The sequence below is a fragment of the Rhinolophus ferrumequinum genome, assembly GCF_004115265.2.
Source record: "Rhinolophus ferrumequinum isolate MPI-CBG mRhiFer1 chromosome 15 unlocalized genomic scaffold, mRhiFer1_v1.p scaffold_54_arrow_ctg1_1, whole genome shotgun sequence".
Lineage (NCBI taxonomy): Eukaryota > Metazoa > Chordata > Mammalia > Chiroptera > Rhinolophidae > Rhinolophus > Rhinolophus ferrumequinum.
In genome coordinates, this window is record NW_022680357.1 from 3,841,627 (window position 1) to 3,860,542 (window position 18,916).

At 63.6% G+C, this 18,916-nt stretch overlaps 1 protein-coding gene across 4 annotated transcripts in view; it reads right to left on the bottom strand.

The window, feature by feature from the left end:
- The window catches only part of PKD1 (polycystin 1, transient receptor potential channel interacting), a 44,735-nt gene that overhangs the window by 13,095 nt on the left and 12,724 nt on the right, over positions 1 to 18,916 (bottom strand). For 3 of the 4 annotated variants that reach the window (XM_033101223.1, XM_033101226.1, XM_033101225.1), the window contains exons 2-23: positions 16,370 to 16,441; positions 16,179 to 16,250; positions 15,743 to 15,912; positions 14,769 to 15,440; positions 14,479 to 14,662; positions 13,458 to 13,678; positions 13,009 to 13,124; positions 12,475 to 12,601; positions 11,936 to 12,174; positions 10,664 to 11,419; positions 9,650 to 9,781; positions 9,284 to 9,459; positions 8,886 to 9,019; positions 4,665 to 8,281; positions 4,314 to 4,463; positions 3,070 to 3,213; positions 2,663 to 2,942; positions 2,366 to 2,579; positions 2,117 to 2,288; positions 1,629 to 1,781; positions 815 to 959; positions 113 to 733 (exon numbers count right to left, since the gene is read on the bottom strand). In XM_033101223.1, the coding sequence (XP_032957114.1) occupies positions 113 to 733; positions 815 to 959; positions 1,629 to 1,781; positions 2,117 to 2,288; positions 2,366 to 2,579; positions 2,663 to 2,942; positions 3,070 to 3,213; positions 4,314 to 4,463; positions 4,665 to 8,281; positions 8,886 to 9,019; positions 9,284 to 9,459; positions 9,650 to 9,781; positions 10,664 to 11,419; positions 11,936 to 12,174; positions 12,475 to 12,601; positions 13,009 to 13,124; positions 13,458 to 13,678; positions 14,479 to 14,662; positions 14,769 to 15,440; positions 15,743 to 15,912; positions 16,179 to 16,250; positions 16,370 to 16,441 (8,567 nt within the window). The remainder of the gene's footprint in view (positions 1 to 112; positions 734 to 814; positions 960 to 1,628; positions 1,782 to 2,116; positions 2,289 to 2,365; positions 2,580 to 2,662; positions 2,943 to 3,069; positions 3,214 to 4,313; positions 4,464 to 4,664; positions 8,282 to 8,885; positions 9,020 to 9,283; positions 9,460 to 9,649; positions 9,782 to 10,663; positions 11,420 to 11,935; positions 12,175 to 12,474; positions 12,602 to 13,008; positions 13,125 to 13,457; positions 13,679 to 14,478; positions 14,663 to 14,768; positions 15,441 to 15,742; positions 15,913 to 16,178; positions 16,251 to 16,369; positions 16,442 to 18,916) is intronic. The other variant, XM_033101224.1, reaches the window with a different exon arrangement.

Sequence of the window (18,916 nt, forward strand, 5' to 3'; positions counted from 1 at the left end):
GGAGCCCTCTTGAGTTGTCCCTGCTACAGAGGCTGAGGGACCCCCATGCTAGAAGCAGCACCTGCTCTTCCCTGGCCCCCCCACCACCCAGGGCCCCATCCATGGCACCCACCATTCAGCACCGTGTAGGTGAGCTGCAGGTGCAGCCCGGCCTCAGGGTTGCTGTGCTCAGGGGCGACCACAGCACTGACCGAGGCCCGGGGCGGGACGATGGCGGAGCCAGCAGGGATGCGGTGGCCCTGAGCAGCCTGGTCGGAGCTATTGGGCACCTTCACAGTGATGGCACGCTCCGAAGCCAGCCGCCCGATCGGGATGTGGGTGCCAGCCTGCGTCTGGAAGGCCATGGACGCCACCTTGGTGGACACGGTGTAGTTGCTGATGTAGCCGAAGGGAAAGGGGTTGGAGTCGACGAGGAAAATGAGCTGTACCACATCGCTGAGGTTGGACAGGGCGCCACTGAAGGCGGTGGGGATGGAGAAGTGGCAGCCGGGGCCCGAGGCGTTGCCCTGGCACAGCAGGCTCAGGGGGTCTGAGCGCTTGCCCTGCGCCACAATCTCCTCCCCCGCCAGGGTCAGGGGCTCCTCGTTGAGCACTCGGGAGCGCATGAGGATGCACATGAGGGCCGACGACAGGTGGTAGGCCCTGGAGGCCACCATCAGGGAGGGCGGCTCAGCCCCCAGCTCTGAGGGCTGCGGGGCCTGCACGTCTGAGCTCGCCTGGTGGATGAGGTCGCCTGTGGGCGGGGCAGAGGTCAGCAAGGGAGAGACAGAAGGAGGTGGGGAGCACCGTGCGCCCCCCCGGCCCGCGCCCACACCTGTGATATTGAGAATGCTGTCCGCGATGGCGGTGGGCGTGCCGGTGCCTGCGGCCGTCTCAGCCTGCAGGACGCGCATCATGGCCTCCAGCTTGTGCAGTGTCTTCTTCAGGCACGAGCGGCACACGGGCTCCTTGCTGAACACCTGTGGGGAACCCGGGCACCGTGTGCAGCCTCGCTCCCACCTGGCAGCTCCCTCTTCCGCCCCTTGGCCCCACTCAGTAACGGCACACTTGCTGTGATTCCAGGGGCGCCGCCTGGGCCACGGCCTCCCGCCTGCCGAGTGTCTCTAAACCACCCTCTGTAGGGCAGCCGGAGAAACGACCCCAAACGGAGTTCCAGTCCTGCCTCCACGCTGAGCGCCCTTCTGGGGCTTCTCCCCACCCACAAGCGAAGCCCAAGGAAACATGGCCCTGCTGGTTGCCCCCAGCCGCACACAGCATCACAGAAGCCACGTGGCAGACAGACGACCCCCACCTGGAAGGCTCTCTGCTCCTTTCTCCTCTGTAGCAATCCCCCCTACCCTGAGCACAGTGCCCTCCACATCAAGACTGTGCCCCGCACAGCCTGGCTCCCGGGTGAGTGGCAGGAGGCCACTGATGGCTGCAGAGCCAGATCAGGTCTGATCACAGGCCCAAGGGGGGAGGGCACACGATGGCCTCTGTGTTAGGCTGCTCCTTACGCCCTAGGCCCCTCTGCAGGGGTGCCCTGGGGGCACCTATGGCTCCTACTGGGGTGGCCCAGAAAGGGCATGGCTGGCCAGACTTGGGGTACGGAGGCCCAGGGCTGCTGCAGGGCCGGGGTCCCGCCCTACCGTGCACTGTGCCAGCACCGCTGCGATCTGCTGGATGTCGTCCACGGTGTTGACCCTCAGGGAGACCAGCGTCTCTGTGACATTCTTGCGTATCTGGGCTCGCAGCTGCCACCTGGAGTCTGGCTCAGCCACCACGGCCAGGGCCTGCTCGTACTGCGGGTGGAAGGCACAGGGTAGGCATCAGGGGGTGACGGGCAGCCCCACCAGCAGTGCGGGTGGGCACAGTGCAGCCTGTCTCATGGGCAGCAACATGAGGTGTGTTTCTTGAAGGGCAAAGGGAGGCTTTCCCAGGACCCCTTCAGGGGCTGGGGCCCAGGGAGACGTGATGTGGGGAGGGCCCACGGACGGGTCTGTTCAGAGCAGTCACTTCAAAGAGGTTAGAGATTTTGGGTGTCGGGAGCCAAGCCCTTTGCCGGGGAGCGAGGACCCTGTCAGGAGCACTGCTTGGGGCCCACTCCCACCCGCGGACGGCAGACCCGTGCACGGACCTCGTTGAGCACAGTGATCAGGGCCAGTGAGTACTCAATGACGTGCTGGGGGTCGGCCTGTCTCAGCAGCCTGGGCAGCATGCTCTCCGTGAGGCTGTGCAGCCAGGGGGTGAGGTCTGGGGGGCCGCTCAGGGGGTCTCCCGGGGGCTCTGGCAGGGTGATGGCCAAAGACCTGCACACAGAGGCCGTAGGTGAAGAGACAGTAGCCCCTGCTCCCACTCCCAGGCCGTTCCCAGGGGCCCTGCCCACCTGTTGAGGGCAACCACGGCAGCACCGAGCTGGTCTTGCACCACGACGGCCAAGCCCACCTCGAAGTGGGGTGCAAAGCCGGGCGGCAGCACAGCTCCATAGGTGGAGAGGCTGCCCTTGTAGACACAGAACTCCTCGCAGTGGCCCTGGCGACAGCGCCGCAGCAGCAGGGCGTACACCAGCGGGGCATTGGCGTCCTCCGCATCCTGCCAACCTGCAGACCCCAACAGCGTCACTGCAGCTCCTCCACGGGCTGTCACCCTGGCCCCCTGCCTCTCCCAGCCGGGCCACACTCACCCGCACACTCGAAGTGCACCTTGGTGGTGAGAGCGCGCACAGAATCCAGCGGGAAGAGGCGGCAGGAGCCCCCCAGGGGAGGGCGGTTGGGGGAGAGGCGGATGGAAGCGCAGCCCTCCTCCTCGCCAGACAGGCCCAGCACGGTGAGCGTGAAGGTGTAGCCCTCGCCGTCCCGCAGCACGCCGCGCCGCACCACCAGCCGCATGCCTGAACTGCCCGTGGAGGTGGTCCTCTCATCCAGCACCAGTGTCTCGTTGCTGAAGGTGCTCGCTGCCCAGCGCTGCGGGGTGCAGATGGGTGCTCAGGGGCGAGGCTGGCGCTGCTGCGACCTCCAGGGCCTGAACACGTCCCACCGGAGCCCCGCCCCCACCGGAGCCCCGCCCCCACCCAGGGCCCACCCAGCTCACCCCTCGCTTGGAACCCCCACTGCAGTTGTCACAGCGGCCCTCCAGATACACATAGGAGCTGCGGCTCACTGCATACACTGCCTGCGCCTTGCAGGACACGCACTCCAAGGACACTATGGGCACCTGGCCACTCCGGATCAGCACCTGGGGACGGGGCGGGATTATAGAGAGGCCACGCCCCGAGACAGGACCGAGGCTTCTAAGGCCCAGACCTCGTCTGCCCAGGGCAGAGGGGCAGTCACGGGCCCACGAGAAGGGCCTCTCCCTCTGCACGTGCTGTAGCCCTGCTGGGAAAGCTCCCTTTCTGGGCCCTGCCAACTACTGAGCCCAAAGCCCAGGTCCCCAAGCGACGGTGAGCCCAGCCCTCACCCAGTGCATTAATCTGGGTTTGTGTGTCCCAGTCTGGGGTGGGTGGTGGGGTGTCATCTCCAGCAGCAGAAACTACACTGGGCTTATTTTCTACAGCATCTGGGGCCCAGCTTGGGCCTGACACACAGGAAGGAAACACTTGATATGTGCTCACGTATCAATGCACGCCTGGGGTTAGGACGGCTGTGCCAGGTGAGGAGGGTGGGGCCCCCCTCAGACAGCTGAGCTGGGCTGGACCCTGCCCCCAGCTCCCGCCTCACCATACTCTCCCTCTGGGCAGGCCATCAGGGAGAGGCGTGGCAATGGGGACCGACTCCCCATCCCAGGCTCCAGCAAAGCCTGGCACACCTGCTTCCACCAGCAGGCCCTGTCCAACAGCAGCTGGAGTGGCTGCCATGGGGTCACTGCGTGGTGGTCCTGACTCTCCTGGCCAGTCCAGTGGAGGGGAGCAGAGCCCATGCCCATGGAGTGGGGAGAACAGGCCCACCCAGTTCAGAAACGAGGATAGCCACTCAGGGAAGAGATGTGTTTTCTATTTGCCTTTGTGCTGTTGGGACAGTTTTTCATAAATCATGACAGCTGTGCAGCTCCTCTAAGGTTTGGAGCGCGGCCCTAGTCCGTTTAGAAGGAAGCAATACGAAAACAGGATGTCTTGTTAAACAGAATTTGTATTAAAAGTAGTAACTTAGAGGAGAACCAACAGCTTCTAGAAGCACTAACACCTAGAAAACCTTTAAAAAGGGTGTTGGGCGCTATCTGTAGCAGGAGGCCCTGTACTCTCAGCCCTTCCTGGCAGCGCCCCCACCCCACCACCCCACAGCTCGGGCCCTTGGCTCCACCTTGCTGGTGTAAGGCCAAGGCCCGGTGGCACCCACCGTCTGGTTGGTGGACTCCTCCTTCCGTCCAGCTTTCCACACAGTCAGGTTGAAGGTGTACTCCACGCCAGCATGTAGACGCTCCCGTGGGATGGTGACCACGCTGTTTCCACGGGGCCCAAAGTTCAGCGCACACCCGCCGGTCTCACTCTGTGGCCCACAACAGGAGCGGTGAGACCCTGGACCCGGCCCAGGGACAGCTGGGGACACCCCTCCCGCACTGGGAATAAGCCTGCCAGGACTCCACCAGCAGGTGGACCCCTTTCCCATGCCCGGCTCACTAGCGCAAACTGAGTGGGGCTGGGAGGACACCCCCGCCCCTTCCGCCCTGAGCCCCACTGTGGGGCTGACCTGCGTCGAGGCTACGCAGGCCCAGTGGAAGCTGAGCGGGGTCTGGTCGCCATCCTCCAGGTTGGGGTCGTAGGACTTGCTCCCGTCCAGGACCAGGTCCTGTGTGTCTGACCACACGCGATACGAGCCTCCCTCGACAATGGGCATCAGGCGCTCAGGGGCCACTGTCACGTTGGCCTGGATACTCTGGGCCAGTGGTGTGTCCCCAAACGACACCACGAACACAAAGCAGTAGTGGCCCACAGGCAGCACCAGGCGAGGCACCACCAGCTGGGGCCGGCTCATGTCCACACCGGGCAGGGCCACACGGGCCATACGCCCAGGCCGCTGGCAGCTGGTGGCGCGGTACACCTCCCAGCGGTACTCGGTCTGGTAGGTGACACAATCACGTAGGTCGACGTGCGCCTCCAGGTAGTTGCGCTGGGAGCGCCGCATCAGCACCTGCGGGGGCAGGGCCACATCCACCCTGGGCTCCCTGCAGGCGAGCACGTGGACAGTGACGGTGGCCTGCGCCACGAAGAAGCTCACCAGGTTGGAGGCATTCACCTCCACGCGGTAGTCCCCGGGCTGCAGGTAGGAGTGGTTGGCCCAGGGATCGTCTGTATCCTCTGCCGGGGCCCCGTCCCCAAAGTCCCAGTGGTAGGCCACACGCCGGGGGCTAGGACTCGTGACGGCCTCGAAGCGGGCTGAGCGGTTGGTGAAGCAGCGGCCACTTCTCAGAGCCACGTGCTGGATGACATCCTGGACCTCGACCACAAGTGTGTGGTTCACACCGCCCAGCTCGTTAAAGGCACGCACGTGGATTTCCAGCAGCCCCGCAGCCACGGGGGTGTAGGTGACGTCGCGGCCGGACAGGATGACCAGCGAGTCCCCCTGGACTTTCTGTAAGGAGAAGTACCACGCATAGGCCACGCGGGACCCCCGCTGCACCCGGGCCGTGAAGTTCCTCTCGGTGCCCGTGGCAATGCCTGGTTCGCAGCAGTTGGGCACCTGGAGCCCACCCACGGCCTCCAGCACCAGGATGCGTGCCTGCGCCTGCGCCCGGCTCACATGGTTCTCAGCCTGGACACTCACCATGTGCTCCCCGACCCGGGGGAAGCTGCGGGAAAAGTGGGGCCCTGGGAGTGCCTCAAAGCCTGCCCCGCCGACCTGCAGGCGGAAGCTGACAGCAGAGCCAGCGGCCAGCAGGATCTGAAAATGGACCAGCTGCCCAGGCTCTGCCACCTTGCTGCTGGCCCACAGCACCAGGCCCACCACAGGGTCCTCCACCGTGAAGTTGTGTGTGGCTACGACCCAGCTGACCGCGTTGGAGGCGTTGAGCTGAACGGAGAAGGTGCCGGCGTCAGGGAAGAGCACGGCGATGTGCTGGCCGTACCTGCTGCCACCCGGAACAGCCCAGCACCAGCTCACGTCAGTGCCCGAGGCCAACTGCCCCCAGAAAGGAACGGTGGAGCCGGCCACCACGAAGCTGCCCTCCAGCTCGCCGGCCCTGACGCTGAGGCCACTCACGGGCACCTGCACGACCACCTCGACGGTGGTGTTGGCCAAGCCCAGCTGGTTCCTGGCTGTGACCGTGACCAGGTATAGGCCAGGGCTGGGAAAAGTGTGGGTGGTGGACGGCTCCGGGGTCTCCCAGCTCAGCCCTTCCTCCAGGGACCAGGTATAAACGACGCTGCTGCCGCCAGCCAGCTCAACACAGAGGGTGACGCTCGTGTTGACAGTGGCTGGGTTGGGGGAGGCGGTGGCGGCCAGCCACCCCACGGGCTCCACAAAGACCACGGTGCGGTTGGCCATGGCACTGCCCAGCATGTTGGTAGCCCGCAGGTGGACATGGTATGTGCCAGCCTCGAGGACAGTGAGCGAGAAGGTTTTGCCGCTGCCAACCAGGGCCGGGCCGCCCTCCCGCTGGGCGATCCAGCCATAGGAGATGTTGGTGCCGTCTCTAACCACGGCCTGGAGCTGAAGCGTCCGGTTGGTGGGGAAGCAGCAGCCACCACCGCCACCAGCTATCTGCAGCCCCTCGATGCGCTGCAGGACGTAGACAAAGATACTATCCTGGGCGGCGCCCACCTCATTCTCGGCCGTGACGATGATGTTGAAGGTGCCCACGGAACGGAAGGTGTAGGAGATGGTGGGGCCTCCGGGGATGGGCGTGCAGCGGTCGCATAGCACCCAAGAGTAACGCACGTCGCTTCCCGCCTCCAGCGAGGTGCTGAAGCTCACGCTGCCATTCAGGGGCACCACCGTGCGGCTGGCGTTGACGCCGAGCCCCCGCACACGCTGCTGGACCGAGACGTTCAGCTGGGCCTCACCACGGCTCACCTCGTTCCAGCCGGCCACCGTGATGGTGAAGTGGCCCGTGCTGGTGTAGGTGTGGGTAACCGCAGGGCCCTCCAGCCGCCTGCCGTCCCCCAGATCCCACAGGTAGGTGGCGGGATGCCCGCGGCCCACGGTGGAGAACAGGTAGAGTTGCTGCAGCTCCAGCACACGGGACCCATTGATCCTGATGCCCGCGAGCTCCACGGGCTCCTGCACCTCCACAAGCGCCGAGTCATTGGCAGCTGAGATGTTGTTGGATACGGCGACTGTCACCAGGTAGGAGCCCACGTCCCAGTAGGTGAATGTGGCCTCGGGGCCGCCAATACAGGGCGCGTCCTCAGTGCCAAAGTCCCAGGTGTAGTGGTAGGGGAATGTGGGCCAGGCGAGGGCCTTGAGCCGGGCCTCGTCTCCGAGCCGCACAAACTGCCTCTCGGGCAGCAGGGTGACATTGCCCACCTCAGGCTCCACACACACGCTGGTGAAGTAATGCGCCTTGTTCACGTGGCTCGAAAGGACGAGCACCAGGGGAAACGTACCACTCCTCGTGAAGTTGTGCCTCACCGTCGGGTCCCCCCAGATGGTTGTGTTGGATGAGCCGTCCCCGAAGGTCCAGTCGAAGACGTAGTGGGCAGGGTCCCCAGTGACGTGGGCCGTGAGCCGGGCCTGGGGCTGTGCAGGTATGCAGGCTGCAGGGTCGATCCACAGCACCTCTAGGACAAAGACCTGCACGGGCAGGCTCTGGGCCAGGTGACCAGCGGGGCTAGACGCACCCACGGTCACAGTGCAGTTCTGCGCCCGCAGATACACGTGCTCCACCGCGGGCTCAGGGCCCGTGAGCACCGTGCCATCACCCATGTCAAAAGTCCATGTGACGTTGTCACCCGATTCCAGGGTGGCGCTGACCACCATGGGCGCACCCTGCTCCACTGCCGGGCTCAGGCTCACGTTCAGGCCACGGAGCTCCTCGAAGACGTGGACATCAGCACACGCGACCACACTGCTCACCGTGTTGTTGACCTCCAGTCGGACGTGGTATGTGCCCCGCAAGATGTACGTGTGGTTGACCACTGGCTGGTGCTGTGTCATGGCAGGGGAACCATCCCCAAAGTCCCACGTGTACAGGACGCCCCCGGGTGAGGGCAGCGGGTGTGGGGAGAAGGTGATGGGCTGGCCAGCCACCAGGACAGCGCTGCCCACAGCCACAGCCACGGCAGGCAGAGAGGAGCGCACACTCACAGGTACCAGCTGGGTCAAGTTCTCGAAGGCGTTAGACACAAGCAGGGTCAGGTTGTACTCACCTGAGGGACAGGCCCGGAGTGGGAATGGGGCCAGGGCCACCACCCCGCCTGCTCAGCACAATCCCTCCCTAACCCCATGACGGCTGTCGCGCACAGGAGCCTCTTGGGAAGGCACAGCAGGCCCCCGGTCAACACGTGAGCGGGAAACGCCCTTGGGTCCCACCCCGGGGATCCCACAGCGAGACGTGTGGGTGCCATCAGCATGGGGCAGGACACAAGGCTACAGCAGAAGCATGACAAGGAGCGGACTGTCTCCCAAGTATGACCGCACTCGGGTTAACAGAGCAAATGCCAGGGCAAGGCAAGAATTGTGGGGGCCCCGCAGTTTACTTTGCATTCTGTGCACAAGGCTTCCAGAATTTTCAAACTAAAAGATAACCCCCTTGGCCCCCCCAAAAAGGCTCAGAAGAGGGGACGGGGTCCAGTTTCTGACCAGCAGACGCAAATCACGGAGTTTCAGTGGTCTAATCCACTCCTCACCCCTGGACATCCCTCCTTCACCCTAGTAAGGCCCTGGGCCATAAACGCAAGCTTGCTCGAGGGGGGCTGCCCCCAGGGCAGAGCTTGCCCAGTGGGGGCTGGCATGGCAATGGGCCCCCCTCACCTGGGGAGGCGTAGGTGTGCGTGGTGGTGTGCTGCACCAGCACCTGGGCCACTGTGGGGTCTGGGACCTGGAAAGACTCGTCGTATGGAGGCTTGAACTGGCTGATCACCTGCTCGCCATCCCCGAAGAGCCACCTGGCAGGGAAGGGGGCAGGCAGTGAGTGGCTGGAAGGATGGGCGGGGAAGGCCGGCCACTGTCCTGGAGGCGGGCGTCCCCCGGCCCGGCTACAGTCACCCTTTCCTTGTACCTCCACTCAGGGGACCACCCAGCCCTGCTTTAGCGGCTACCCCTTCCCAGGTCCTACATACAAGCAGGTCCTGGCAGACGAGGAGGTGGGGACTCGGGGGGCTGGGGGGAAACCTGGTGCCCCTGCTCCCCACTGGGCCTGGTGCACTTACAGAAAGGCCACCTCCACGGCCGAGTCGACCAGCACCTCAGCCGCCAGCGCCAGCGTGGCATTGGGGGGCAGCACAGGTGGCTCTGCAGACACCCGCAGGCCCCGCATCCTGTGCATCCGCTCCACGGTGACATTGTAGTTCACGGTGACGTTGCTCACATGGTTGGTGGCCGTCAGCTGTGGAGACAGGTGGGGGTGAGCAGGCTGCCAACGGGCTGGGCCGCAAGACAGCGTGGGCAGAGCCCCACCCTGCACTCACCCACGGCTGCCGTGGGGTCCTCGGGAGCAAAGCAGAACAGAAGGCAAGGGTGAGCACTGGCCACCGCCTCCTCCCCGCCCCTGCCCGCACCTCCCAGCCCCCACCCACCGAGAGCTTGAAGATGGCGGCACTCTGGTAAATGACATTGAAGACCACGTTGTGGAATGTCAAGGACTGTTTGTCATCAATGGTCCAGCGGAAGACCACGTCCGAGCCGGCCTCCACCATGGGGCTGTACCTCTGCAAGAAGAGAACGGCATCGGCCAACAGTGATCCTGCCCCAGGCCAGGGTTTTGGAGGACCAACTCTGCCCTCACTCCCTCTGCCCACTTGGACACGTCTCCCTGTGGGGCTTCCTGGGAGGACGTGAAGATAGCGTGGTGGAGGGGGAAGGTAAGAATGGGGAGGAGGAGGAGAGCTCCAGGGCCCACCACCACCGAGGCAGCCACGTGGTATGGGGCTGAGCTTGGGCTTAGTCACACCTTGACCTCTCTGGACCTCAGTTTCTCTACCTGTCATCTCTGAGTCTGTACCCCCCTTCCAGGGCTCCTGCACAATGCCATCTAACAAGGCACATCAGATGTTTATATCCTGGCTGGATGTTTACCTGCATCCCCTGATAGAACAGGTGTGACCAGGGGAAGCTAGCGGACACAACTCTGCAATGGCAGGGTCATCAGAAACAGCCCTCCTAAAGGCCCCTGTGCAAAGGGGGGGCACCCCAAGCCAAGGAGAGCCCTTTCCCGGGGAGCACAGACAGTGGCCAGCTGGCATCAGACCCCACCTGAAAAAATGCTCACTTTAGACAGGTGGGAACACAGCAGGAGCCCTGAAAACATCCAGGCTTGATGAGGTCAGAGACGGACCAAAGCGTCTGACAATTTGTTTCATGAAATGTGAGAGTGGAAAGAAACGTTCTCAAAACTACTACTCTAGCGGTGACTTTTCACTAATTTAGAAATGAGTGACCCATCTCAGGTACCACCTAACAGGATCTGCCCAGTAACCGACCACTGAGCCGCTTGGCCCAGCAGCCAAGTTCTTTTCTCACAGGGAGGGGCCGGTCTCTGGGCAAGCACCTTGTTTCAGGAGGGCTTGGGCAGACCTTCTGGCCACACTCACCACCAGGACGCCCTGCAGGACGCGGGCCTCGGGGCTGGGCATGGCTCGGAGGCCGCAGATGGGCTCCTCCGCCTTCACCCACAGGCTGAGGTTGGCCCGGCCGGCGCTATTCTCCACCACGACCTCCATTGCATGCTTGCCCTCGCTGAGCCCGGGCAGCGACAGCACAGAGAACAGGGTGTCGTTGGCCTCACTGGTGCAGCTGGACACGAGGGCAGCCACCGAATCCGGGCAGGTGGCCTCGAAGGGTGCACTGATGTTGCCCCCAGGCCAGCACACCATGGCTGTGGCATTGGCACTGGAGTCTACCTGGAGCACCAGGGTCGAGCCATTCGTGGACACGTAGAGGAGGCCATCATAGGGGACGGGGTAGATAACCTGCAACCCGACCAGTGGAGACAGTACGTCAAAGCTGCAGGACACGTTGCGCCTGGACACACTGTTGCTCACCGAGGCCCAGACTTCATAGTGCCCGGGCTGGCGTAGCCCCGGGTTGGGCGTCAGGCCCAGCAGGGGCGTGAGTCGCTCTGTGGCAGCGAGCAGCCGCAGGGCACAGGCCTGGCCAGCCCAGCCAGCCTCCAGCTGAGCAGGCAGGCAGGCCAGCCAGGATGAGACACTGGTAGAAAGGTATGGGGCCTCGGGGCCAGCGTGGCCAAGTGCCGGGGTGCAGTGCAGGAAGGCGCCCGGGCCGGCATCGTGCTGTAAGCTTATGAGGTCACCAGGGAGCAGGGGACCATCCTGGTCATGGAAGGCGACCTATAGGAGAGGGAGGTGGGGCTGTGTCAGGTCCTCACAGTGGGCCACCAATGGTCAGGGGCCCGCAGGGGAGCACTGGGCCAGGGGCTCCAACAGGGGGGCAGGATCCTCTCGCGGTAACCCAGACTCCCCTGCAAGGGTCTCAACACCCATCAGTCACTCACGCACCACCAAACTGCACAGGGCCCCCACCTAGGCACTCGTGGTGGGGACAGCCTCAGGATGCAGGCAGGGGTAGGGATTCCCTAGACAGGGAGGGACACTATGGCCAAGACTTGGCAGGAAGGAGCCAGACACGTCAAGACAGGTAGAGTGAGTCCTCCTGAGATAAAGGCATAACAAGTGCAAAGGCCCTGGGGCAGGAGCTTCTCATGCTGAGATGAGCAAGGGCTCCAATGAGGCCGGGGGTCTGCTGGGCTATGCGGAAGAATCTGCATTTTGTCTGTGTTTAATGGGGAGACCCAGATCTCGGGTGGCGGGGGTAGGACAGACGGCACCCAGGCCAGTGACACACACCGAGTACTGGGCAGGGGGACCTGCAGGCACAGAGAAGAGAAACTCCCTCCACAGTGTGTAGGAGGCCCACGGCTCTGATGCAGACCCATTGGCACAGGTCCGAGGGTGGCAGGGGGTGTCCAGCGGCAGGCAGACATTGGATCTGGGGCACCAGAGACCCTCTGGCGTGCATGCAGGGGCTGACTCAGTCCTGTTCTCCAAGGACCTACTCTCGGGCTCACTGCTGTTGTCTGGGACCCCTGCAAAGAGAGGCAGGGTATCGGAGGCCCTGATTTGCTAACAGGCCACAGTCTGGGACGCCCACTACTACACGAGGCCCTGCCAGGCAGTGTCCCCAGCCCCCATCACGCCCCTACCCCTCCCAACACCGGGCCTGCTGACTGACTCGGGAGAAGCCCCAACCCAGGCAGGCCCCAGTCTCTGTGGGTCCTACTCTGTCCACTTTGAGGCTGGAAACCAGTCCAGTGGCCAAGGGACCAGCAGACATTACAGTGCAGTCCACCCAAGCCCCCCAACTCCCACCGCAGGTCGGGGCCCACCTGCTCCTCTCACGGGCCGGTACACTTGTAGCCGCATCTGGGCGGGCCGGCTGAGCTCCTGGGTCCCAAATTCGGCAGCGGTGAGGAAGGCTTTGTGGCTCAGGCCCAGGCCAGGGAACACCATCACCTGGTGGGGGGCGGGGAGGGGGGCTCAGCTCCACAGACCCCGGCCCTCAGCCCTGGCCAGCCAAGTGGGGAAGGAACAGCCAGATGGGGCTTCATGAGGCTCCCACGAATTTCAGTCGGGAGGAAAAGTCAGGTTGAAACCACGCGAGAGCAGCAAGCCCTCCACCATGGTTTTTTTTAAAAATCCAGACACCGAGGAAAGGTTTGGGAGCAATCAGAGCTCTCCTGGGTCCTGGGACAGGGGCTTCTCCTCCCTGCACAATGGCCTGTTTGGCAAACCATCTCTACTGGGCACAGAGGATGTTCCAAAGGCCCAGACAAAAAGCAGCCTGTTTTTAAGAGGCACAAGCAGCCAGGGTAAGGGTGATCTCCAGACTGCACCCTGGAGCAGGGTCGCAGCCGGCCTACCTCCACAGGCTCCAGAGGGGCTGAGAGGGCCTCCTGCTGTGCCAGGGGGCTCAGGGGTCCCTGCAGGTCTCCAGTTGGCGCCCCAACGAGGAAGTTCTCCGAGTCCCACACAGCGCCTGGGGTGGCGAGTGTGCAATGAGGTACTGGTCCCAGGCCGAAGAAGAGAATGTCGGGGGCCCGGGTGGGACTGACCCACCTGGTGGCGGCCCCCCAGCTCCCTCCACCTTTGTCTGTTTCCTCCAGTGCAGGCCAAGCCCAGGATGACAGTAGGTGCTCAGCCAACACCTAATGAACACTGATAGGCTAAGGAAGGAGCCTGGGGCGGGAGGAGGGGACGGAGTCCTGGCCAAGGGTAGGAGGAGCTCCAGGGCGGCCAGGGAGATGTGTGTTTTGTGGGGGGCAGCTTCCCTGGTCCAAGGCAGAAGGCGCTCCCTGGCCCCCCAGCGCACCTCCAGGCCGCAGCTCACAGACGTAGCTGTGCGACGCTGAGCACAGGTCCGTGTTACACTGCCCGGCAGGCCCAAGCCGCACACAGCGCTCGGCCGTGGCGGGGTGTGGCTCCCCCGGCAGCCAGTTCTGGCAGCTCTCCAGGCTAAAGGCCTCGCCCCGAGGCGACGGGCCCGCCTCAGCACCCTCCACAGCCGAGAAGCCAATCCATACGTCCAGGCTCCTGCAGATGGTAGGGAGGGCGGAGACTCAGGGGGGCTCCCCAAAGATAGGCACCCCTCTGCCCACCCTCTGGCAGGCCCCTCACAGCAGCCCAGCAGGTGGGCCCGGTCCCTGCTTCCTACATAGGGAAACCGAGACTCAGAAACAAGACCTGGTGGGCATGGCCCACAGTAGTGCCCATCCAGCTGCCCATGCCATGGGGCTAGGGGCCCAGCCAAGGGAGCTCTGCCTCAATCAGACCCACATCATGTCCTAGGGGGAGGTCCTGGGTGTGGCATGTGGGGACCAAGACACCAGCACCTCAGCCCCCAAACGGGCTCTGCCAAGGTGGAAAGACCCTTCTAGAAATAGGGCTTATAGACACATGGCTAGGGGTGGAGACAGACACAAGGACAGGCAGGGGGAGAAGGATAGGGACAGACAGAAAGGCAGAGACAGGGAAAGGCACAGGGAGAGAAACAAGGTGCTGTGGGCAGAGCCAGGGCGGGGCCAAGCTACTGCCCATTAACGGGGTGACTTCGGGCAAGGGCCTTGACCGTTCTGGGCCTCGGTTTCCCCTTCTAGACACTGAATATGTCCAGGGTGGGATTTCACAGTCCACCTGGCCCCTTCCCACACAGGGACCGCAGGAGGTGGGCATCTGGCCTCTGCCACCACCACCCCTGACCAGCCATGGAAGGTTCTGAGGCCTCTCCAGCCACTCTTGTCTGTCCTCCTGACGGCCTCAGGCTCTGACCCCACCCCAGTATTCTGGGGACCCCCCTCCAAACCTCTCAGCCTCTTGGGGGTGGGGGCAGGCACCTGGTGACCCGGGAGACCAGGAAGTGCTGGACGGCAGGACTGTCCACCATGGCCAGGGCGGCTCCGGCCCAGGCCCGGCACTGCTCCTGCGCCTGCAGCCAAGCCACCTTCTCTGCCACCAGGCGGTAGCAGTGCCCGTTACCAGGGAAGACCTCGGTGTCAGAGGGGCACAGCGGATGCACCACTGGGGGCCGGCAGGCAGAGAGATGGGGTTATCAGTATATGCCCACCCAGGACTCTGCCCCGTGTGCCCCAGACCCTGGGGTGACCGGGGCCCAGCAGGCACCCACCTTGGGCCGGCGCCTCGCCCAGCGCCACAATGCTGTAGGTGGCTGCCAGGCCTGAGCCGCCGCGATTTCGGACTCCGAGCTCGAGGGGCTCACCAGTGTGCACCGAGGCGGGACACACGAGCTCCAGGCCCGTCGGAGCCGCCTCCACCTGCACTTCCATCCCCAGCCGGGCTGAGCCAGCCCCCAGGGCCAGCACAACTGTCACTGGGTAGCGCCCGGGCAGCACATAACGGTGAGTAGCAGCCGGACCAGCGAGGTCCACCTCTGGGGAGCCATCGCCGAAGTCCCAGCGTGTGGAGCTGACAGGTAGCGAGGCAGTGACATGGAAGGCCGCTGGCTGGCCAGAGGCCAGGGGTCCATGGGGCCCCACCAGGGTGGCCCCCGGGGAGGCAGGGAAGACATTCTGCAGGAGGGTAGGGCCCCTGCAGGCAGGGGCAGGGGGCAGCGGGAGACCAGAGCAGAAGGGCAGACAAGCGGAGGAGGTGTTAGGGGGCTGGGCCACCCCGCACAGGCAGTGGCCCTGCTCTGAGAGGGCCGCAAGGCCCTGACCGGCCGAGAAGCAGAAGGCACTGCAGGCCTCGGGCACCAGCGGGACCTCATGGGCAGCTGAGAAGGCCACCAGCGTCACAGCACCTGTGCTGTTGTCAGGGAGGCAGGCGACATACTCCTCACCTGGAAGCGGCAGACAGCTGTCTCTCAGCCGCCATTCTAGATCCCAGATCCCCCCACCCCAACCCCCGGCCGGTCTCCCCACCCCCCGCCGCCCGGTCCCCCTGACCCAGAGGGCCTTGCTGAACCTCACCCGGTCAGTCTGTCTGAGCCCTGTAATTATTCACAGTGTATCTGTTGCCCAGGTCCCCCTCTTCCACCGCCCCTCCGCCCGGCAGGTGACTCCTGAGTGCCTGTGGGGTCCCTTTTCAGCTGGGGTGTCCTGCGGGGAAGTGCTGACTTGGCCCTGCCCCACCTGTACTCACCACAGCCGCCATCAGACAAGGGGACCTGGAGGAGGGGCCGGCCAGCCAGGGGGCCAGGCCCTGCACACGTGGCCGCTTCGGGCTGCACGATATGGACCCGCTGCTCCGCTGCCCAGCGTGGCAGCCACGCCAGACCACAGTCACACTCCAACGGGTTCCCACTCAGGTTTCTGTGGGAGGCAGGGCCGGACGCTCGGCGGACGGTGCGACAAGTATGGGGACCAGGCCTGGCCTTGAGGAAGGGTCTGGGCCAGCCTCACCCTGGGGAGGCCAGGGCCCCACGACATGGACAGCCTCCCCCCATCCCCGTGGCAGCCTGCCAGGCCCTGGGTTGGGGGCTCCAGCAGGCAAGCACACAGTCCCCCAGGGTCCGGTCTCACACGTATGGAGGCCACGGGCCCAGCCACTAACACCCACCGAAAGCAACGCAACTTACATTTCACTTAAATTAAATAAATTAGCAAATGTTCTTTCTTCTAACGTAGAAATCTTATTGTTGCTTATGTCCCTGGAAGAAAGGGGCGATTTGGTGAGGTCTGAGCAATGCCCCCATAACCGCAATGCTGACAAGCAGCCACCACCTGCCCACCCGTGGAATCCTATAGCCACAATGGACAGGACACTCACAGCTCTGTCAGCGCCGAGAGGTTTGCCAGGAGCCCAACGTCCAGGGCCCGGAGCAGATTGTGGGAGACGTCTCTGGGAAGCAAATTAGTCACAGGTCAGTGCTGGAGCCCCAGGTGGGGCACAAAGCCGACCTCGGGCCTGTCCCAGAAGCTCCCCAGCACCCCCAATTGTGGCCTCCCACCTCTGAGCTCCCTATTCCCAGCCCAGGATGGAGAATCGGAATGAATTCACATCTGGGGAAACAGAGGCAGAAGGCTGGGGCCCCTCAGCACTCCGTCCACGCCCTGTCCCATTCCCCTACAGAGCCCAGGCCCCACTTGTCCCCTGTGCCCTGGCCCAGCAGGACCAGTCCACGGAGGGCAGACTTCACCTCCCCTACAGGGTTTAAAATACACCAGGGCAGCCCAGGGGTCTCCAGGGCCAGGGGGCCAGCTGCTTCCAGCTGAGGGGGCCTCTGAATGCCCCTAAGGCTCCAGTGGGGCACACAGACTAGGTGAACAGGGGGCCCTGGTGGATAAGGCCATACCACAGTGACAATGACAGCCCATATTAAACCTCGAGGTTAACACGACCCCAGTGAAAACTCCAGTCAACAAGACAACACACAGGTTCAATGCGAAGCGTAACTCCCCATGGGAAGCGTCCAGAAGGGCTGAAACGTGGATTGACATTATGTAAAACGGTGCTATGTGTGTCGGAGTGGACAAACTGACCAATGAAAGGGAACCTCCTGAAACAGACTGTGACTCCACAAGAATTTGTGCAAAGACAGTTGGGACTGACACGTCAAGGACACACTCTTTAGCTAACAGTACCACCTGCCTTCCCAGCCTGGAGGTGGAGGTCACAGTCACCCATCCACCTCCTGGGTCGGGGACATGTGGACCACCCTGAATTGGTGAGCTCCTCCGGTCACCTGACCCACCCCACCCTCCTTGTCCTCTCCCCAGGCTCCCACCATGGTCTCCAAACAGATGAGGCCTGGGCTTCCCACCCACAAGCCCCTGACCTTCCAGGTGTCACTACTCATGCTCTCATGTCCCAGAATGCCTCTCACCAGCACTGTCTTCCCACCAATGACCACCCAGTCACACAGAGACCGGGGATCCACTGGTGCCTCCTCTAGGCCTGCCAACACAGCTCCTAAAACGCAGGCTTCCCCACCCTACCCCAGCTGCAGCCTGGTCCAAACCCCAATGACAGCCTGGGGGGTGTCCTAAAGCCCAGCTCCCACCAGCCACCCTCTGGAATGGGCCCTGCTTTCTCAAGCCTGCTCCAAACACAGCAGGAGCTTAGTGAGAGTAGGCTGGTGTCAAACGAGGTCCTCCTGGGAGCCGAGGCACTGCGTTGCTAGCCCAGGCCCCTGGGCCCCCACACGCACAGGCCCCAAGGACATGGGCAAGGCGGAGACAGACAGAGTCCCAGGGCTTGGCAGGCTGGGATGCATGGCACAGTCCCCCTGCGCAGCTCACGAGGCCCGGGACCACCTCTGGCACCAGGGTCAGGAACTGATGCCCACCCCATCCCTGGACCACTGCTCCTCCCTGGAGACCTGCTGCCGCCATATCCAAATACTCGCAACCTGCCAAGGGGGGCTGGGTCTCAGCTAGGCTGCTCCCACTATCCGGGCTCCCGGTACAGCAGGGGGCTACCTGAGGAGCTTCTGGAGTGACCAGTGTGGGGAGTTCCTGCCCCCTGCAGCTCCCTCCCACTAAGGGGGTGCGGAGATGGACTGTACACACAGTCAGCCAACCGCCCGGAGCCTGGGCTCTCTCTGTCTCTCTCTGTCTCTCTGTCTTTCTGTCTCTGCAAAGGCAGCGGCCGTCGGGGGACTCAGAGCTGAGCAGATGGCATGTGCACATGACGTGCTCACCTGACACCGGCCTCGGGCGGCCTGGGGAGGCAGGCCACAGGCGGCCTCAGTAGGGGAGTACATGCAGCAGGTGGGCAAGACCACGGTTCTCCAGTGAACCGGGGGCTCCACGAGACGGGCTGTGAGTGGAACCTCAGACATTGTCAGAGGGGCAGGCAGAACAGGGGGCGGGTCCTCCTGGTGGTGGTGGGACCTCTGCCGGACCACGGTACGGACAGGCGTCCCGTGGGGAGGGGCGGTGCTGGTGGGCCAGAGCTTCGGCTGGGACCAGGTGGGGACGGGGCTTCCGCCAGAAAAACCCACAGCAGCCCCACCACTGCTCTGACCAGGTGGCAGGATGCCAGCACACCTAATTTGGCAAAGCTCTCCTCCCAGCAAGAAGTTCAAACGGCACTGGAGGCGCCAGCTCACACACTCATGCCACCCACCGCACTGAGAACCTGACTGCTTTGCGAAGCAGTGTAGCCACACGCATCGAGACGCACAGACGCTCTTTCCCCTCACCTGAAAAGATGTGACATGATTTCTCGTTTGAGAGCCCTGAACACCCCCTCTTGGCACACAGAGTCAGGAGAAAGGCAGGTGCAAAACGCAACCCCCTCCCCCTGCAACTGTTCAAACGGAGAACTAAAGAAAGCCCTGGAAGGGGATGCAGAGAAACAACCCCATTCTCA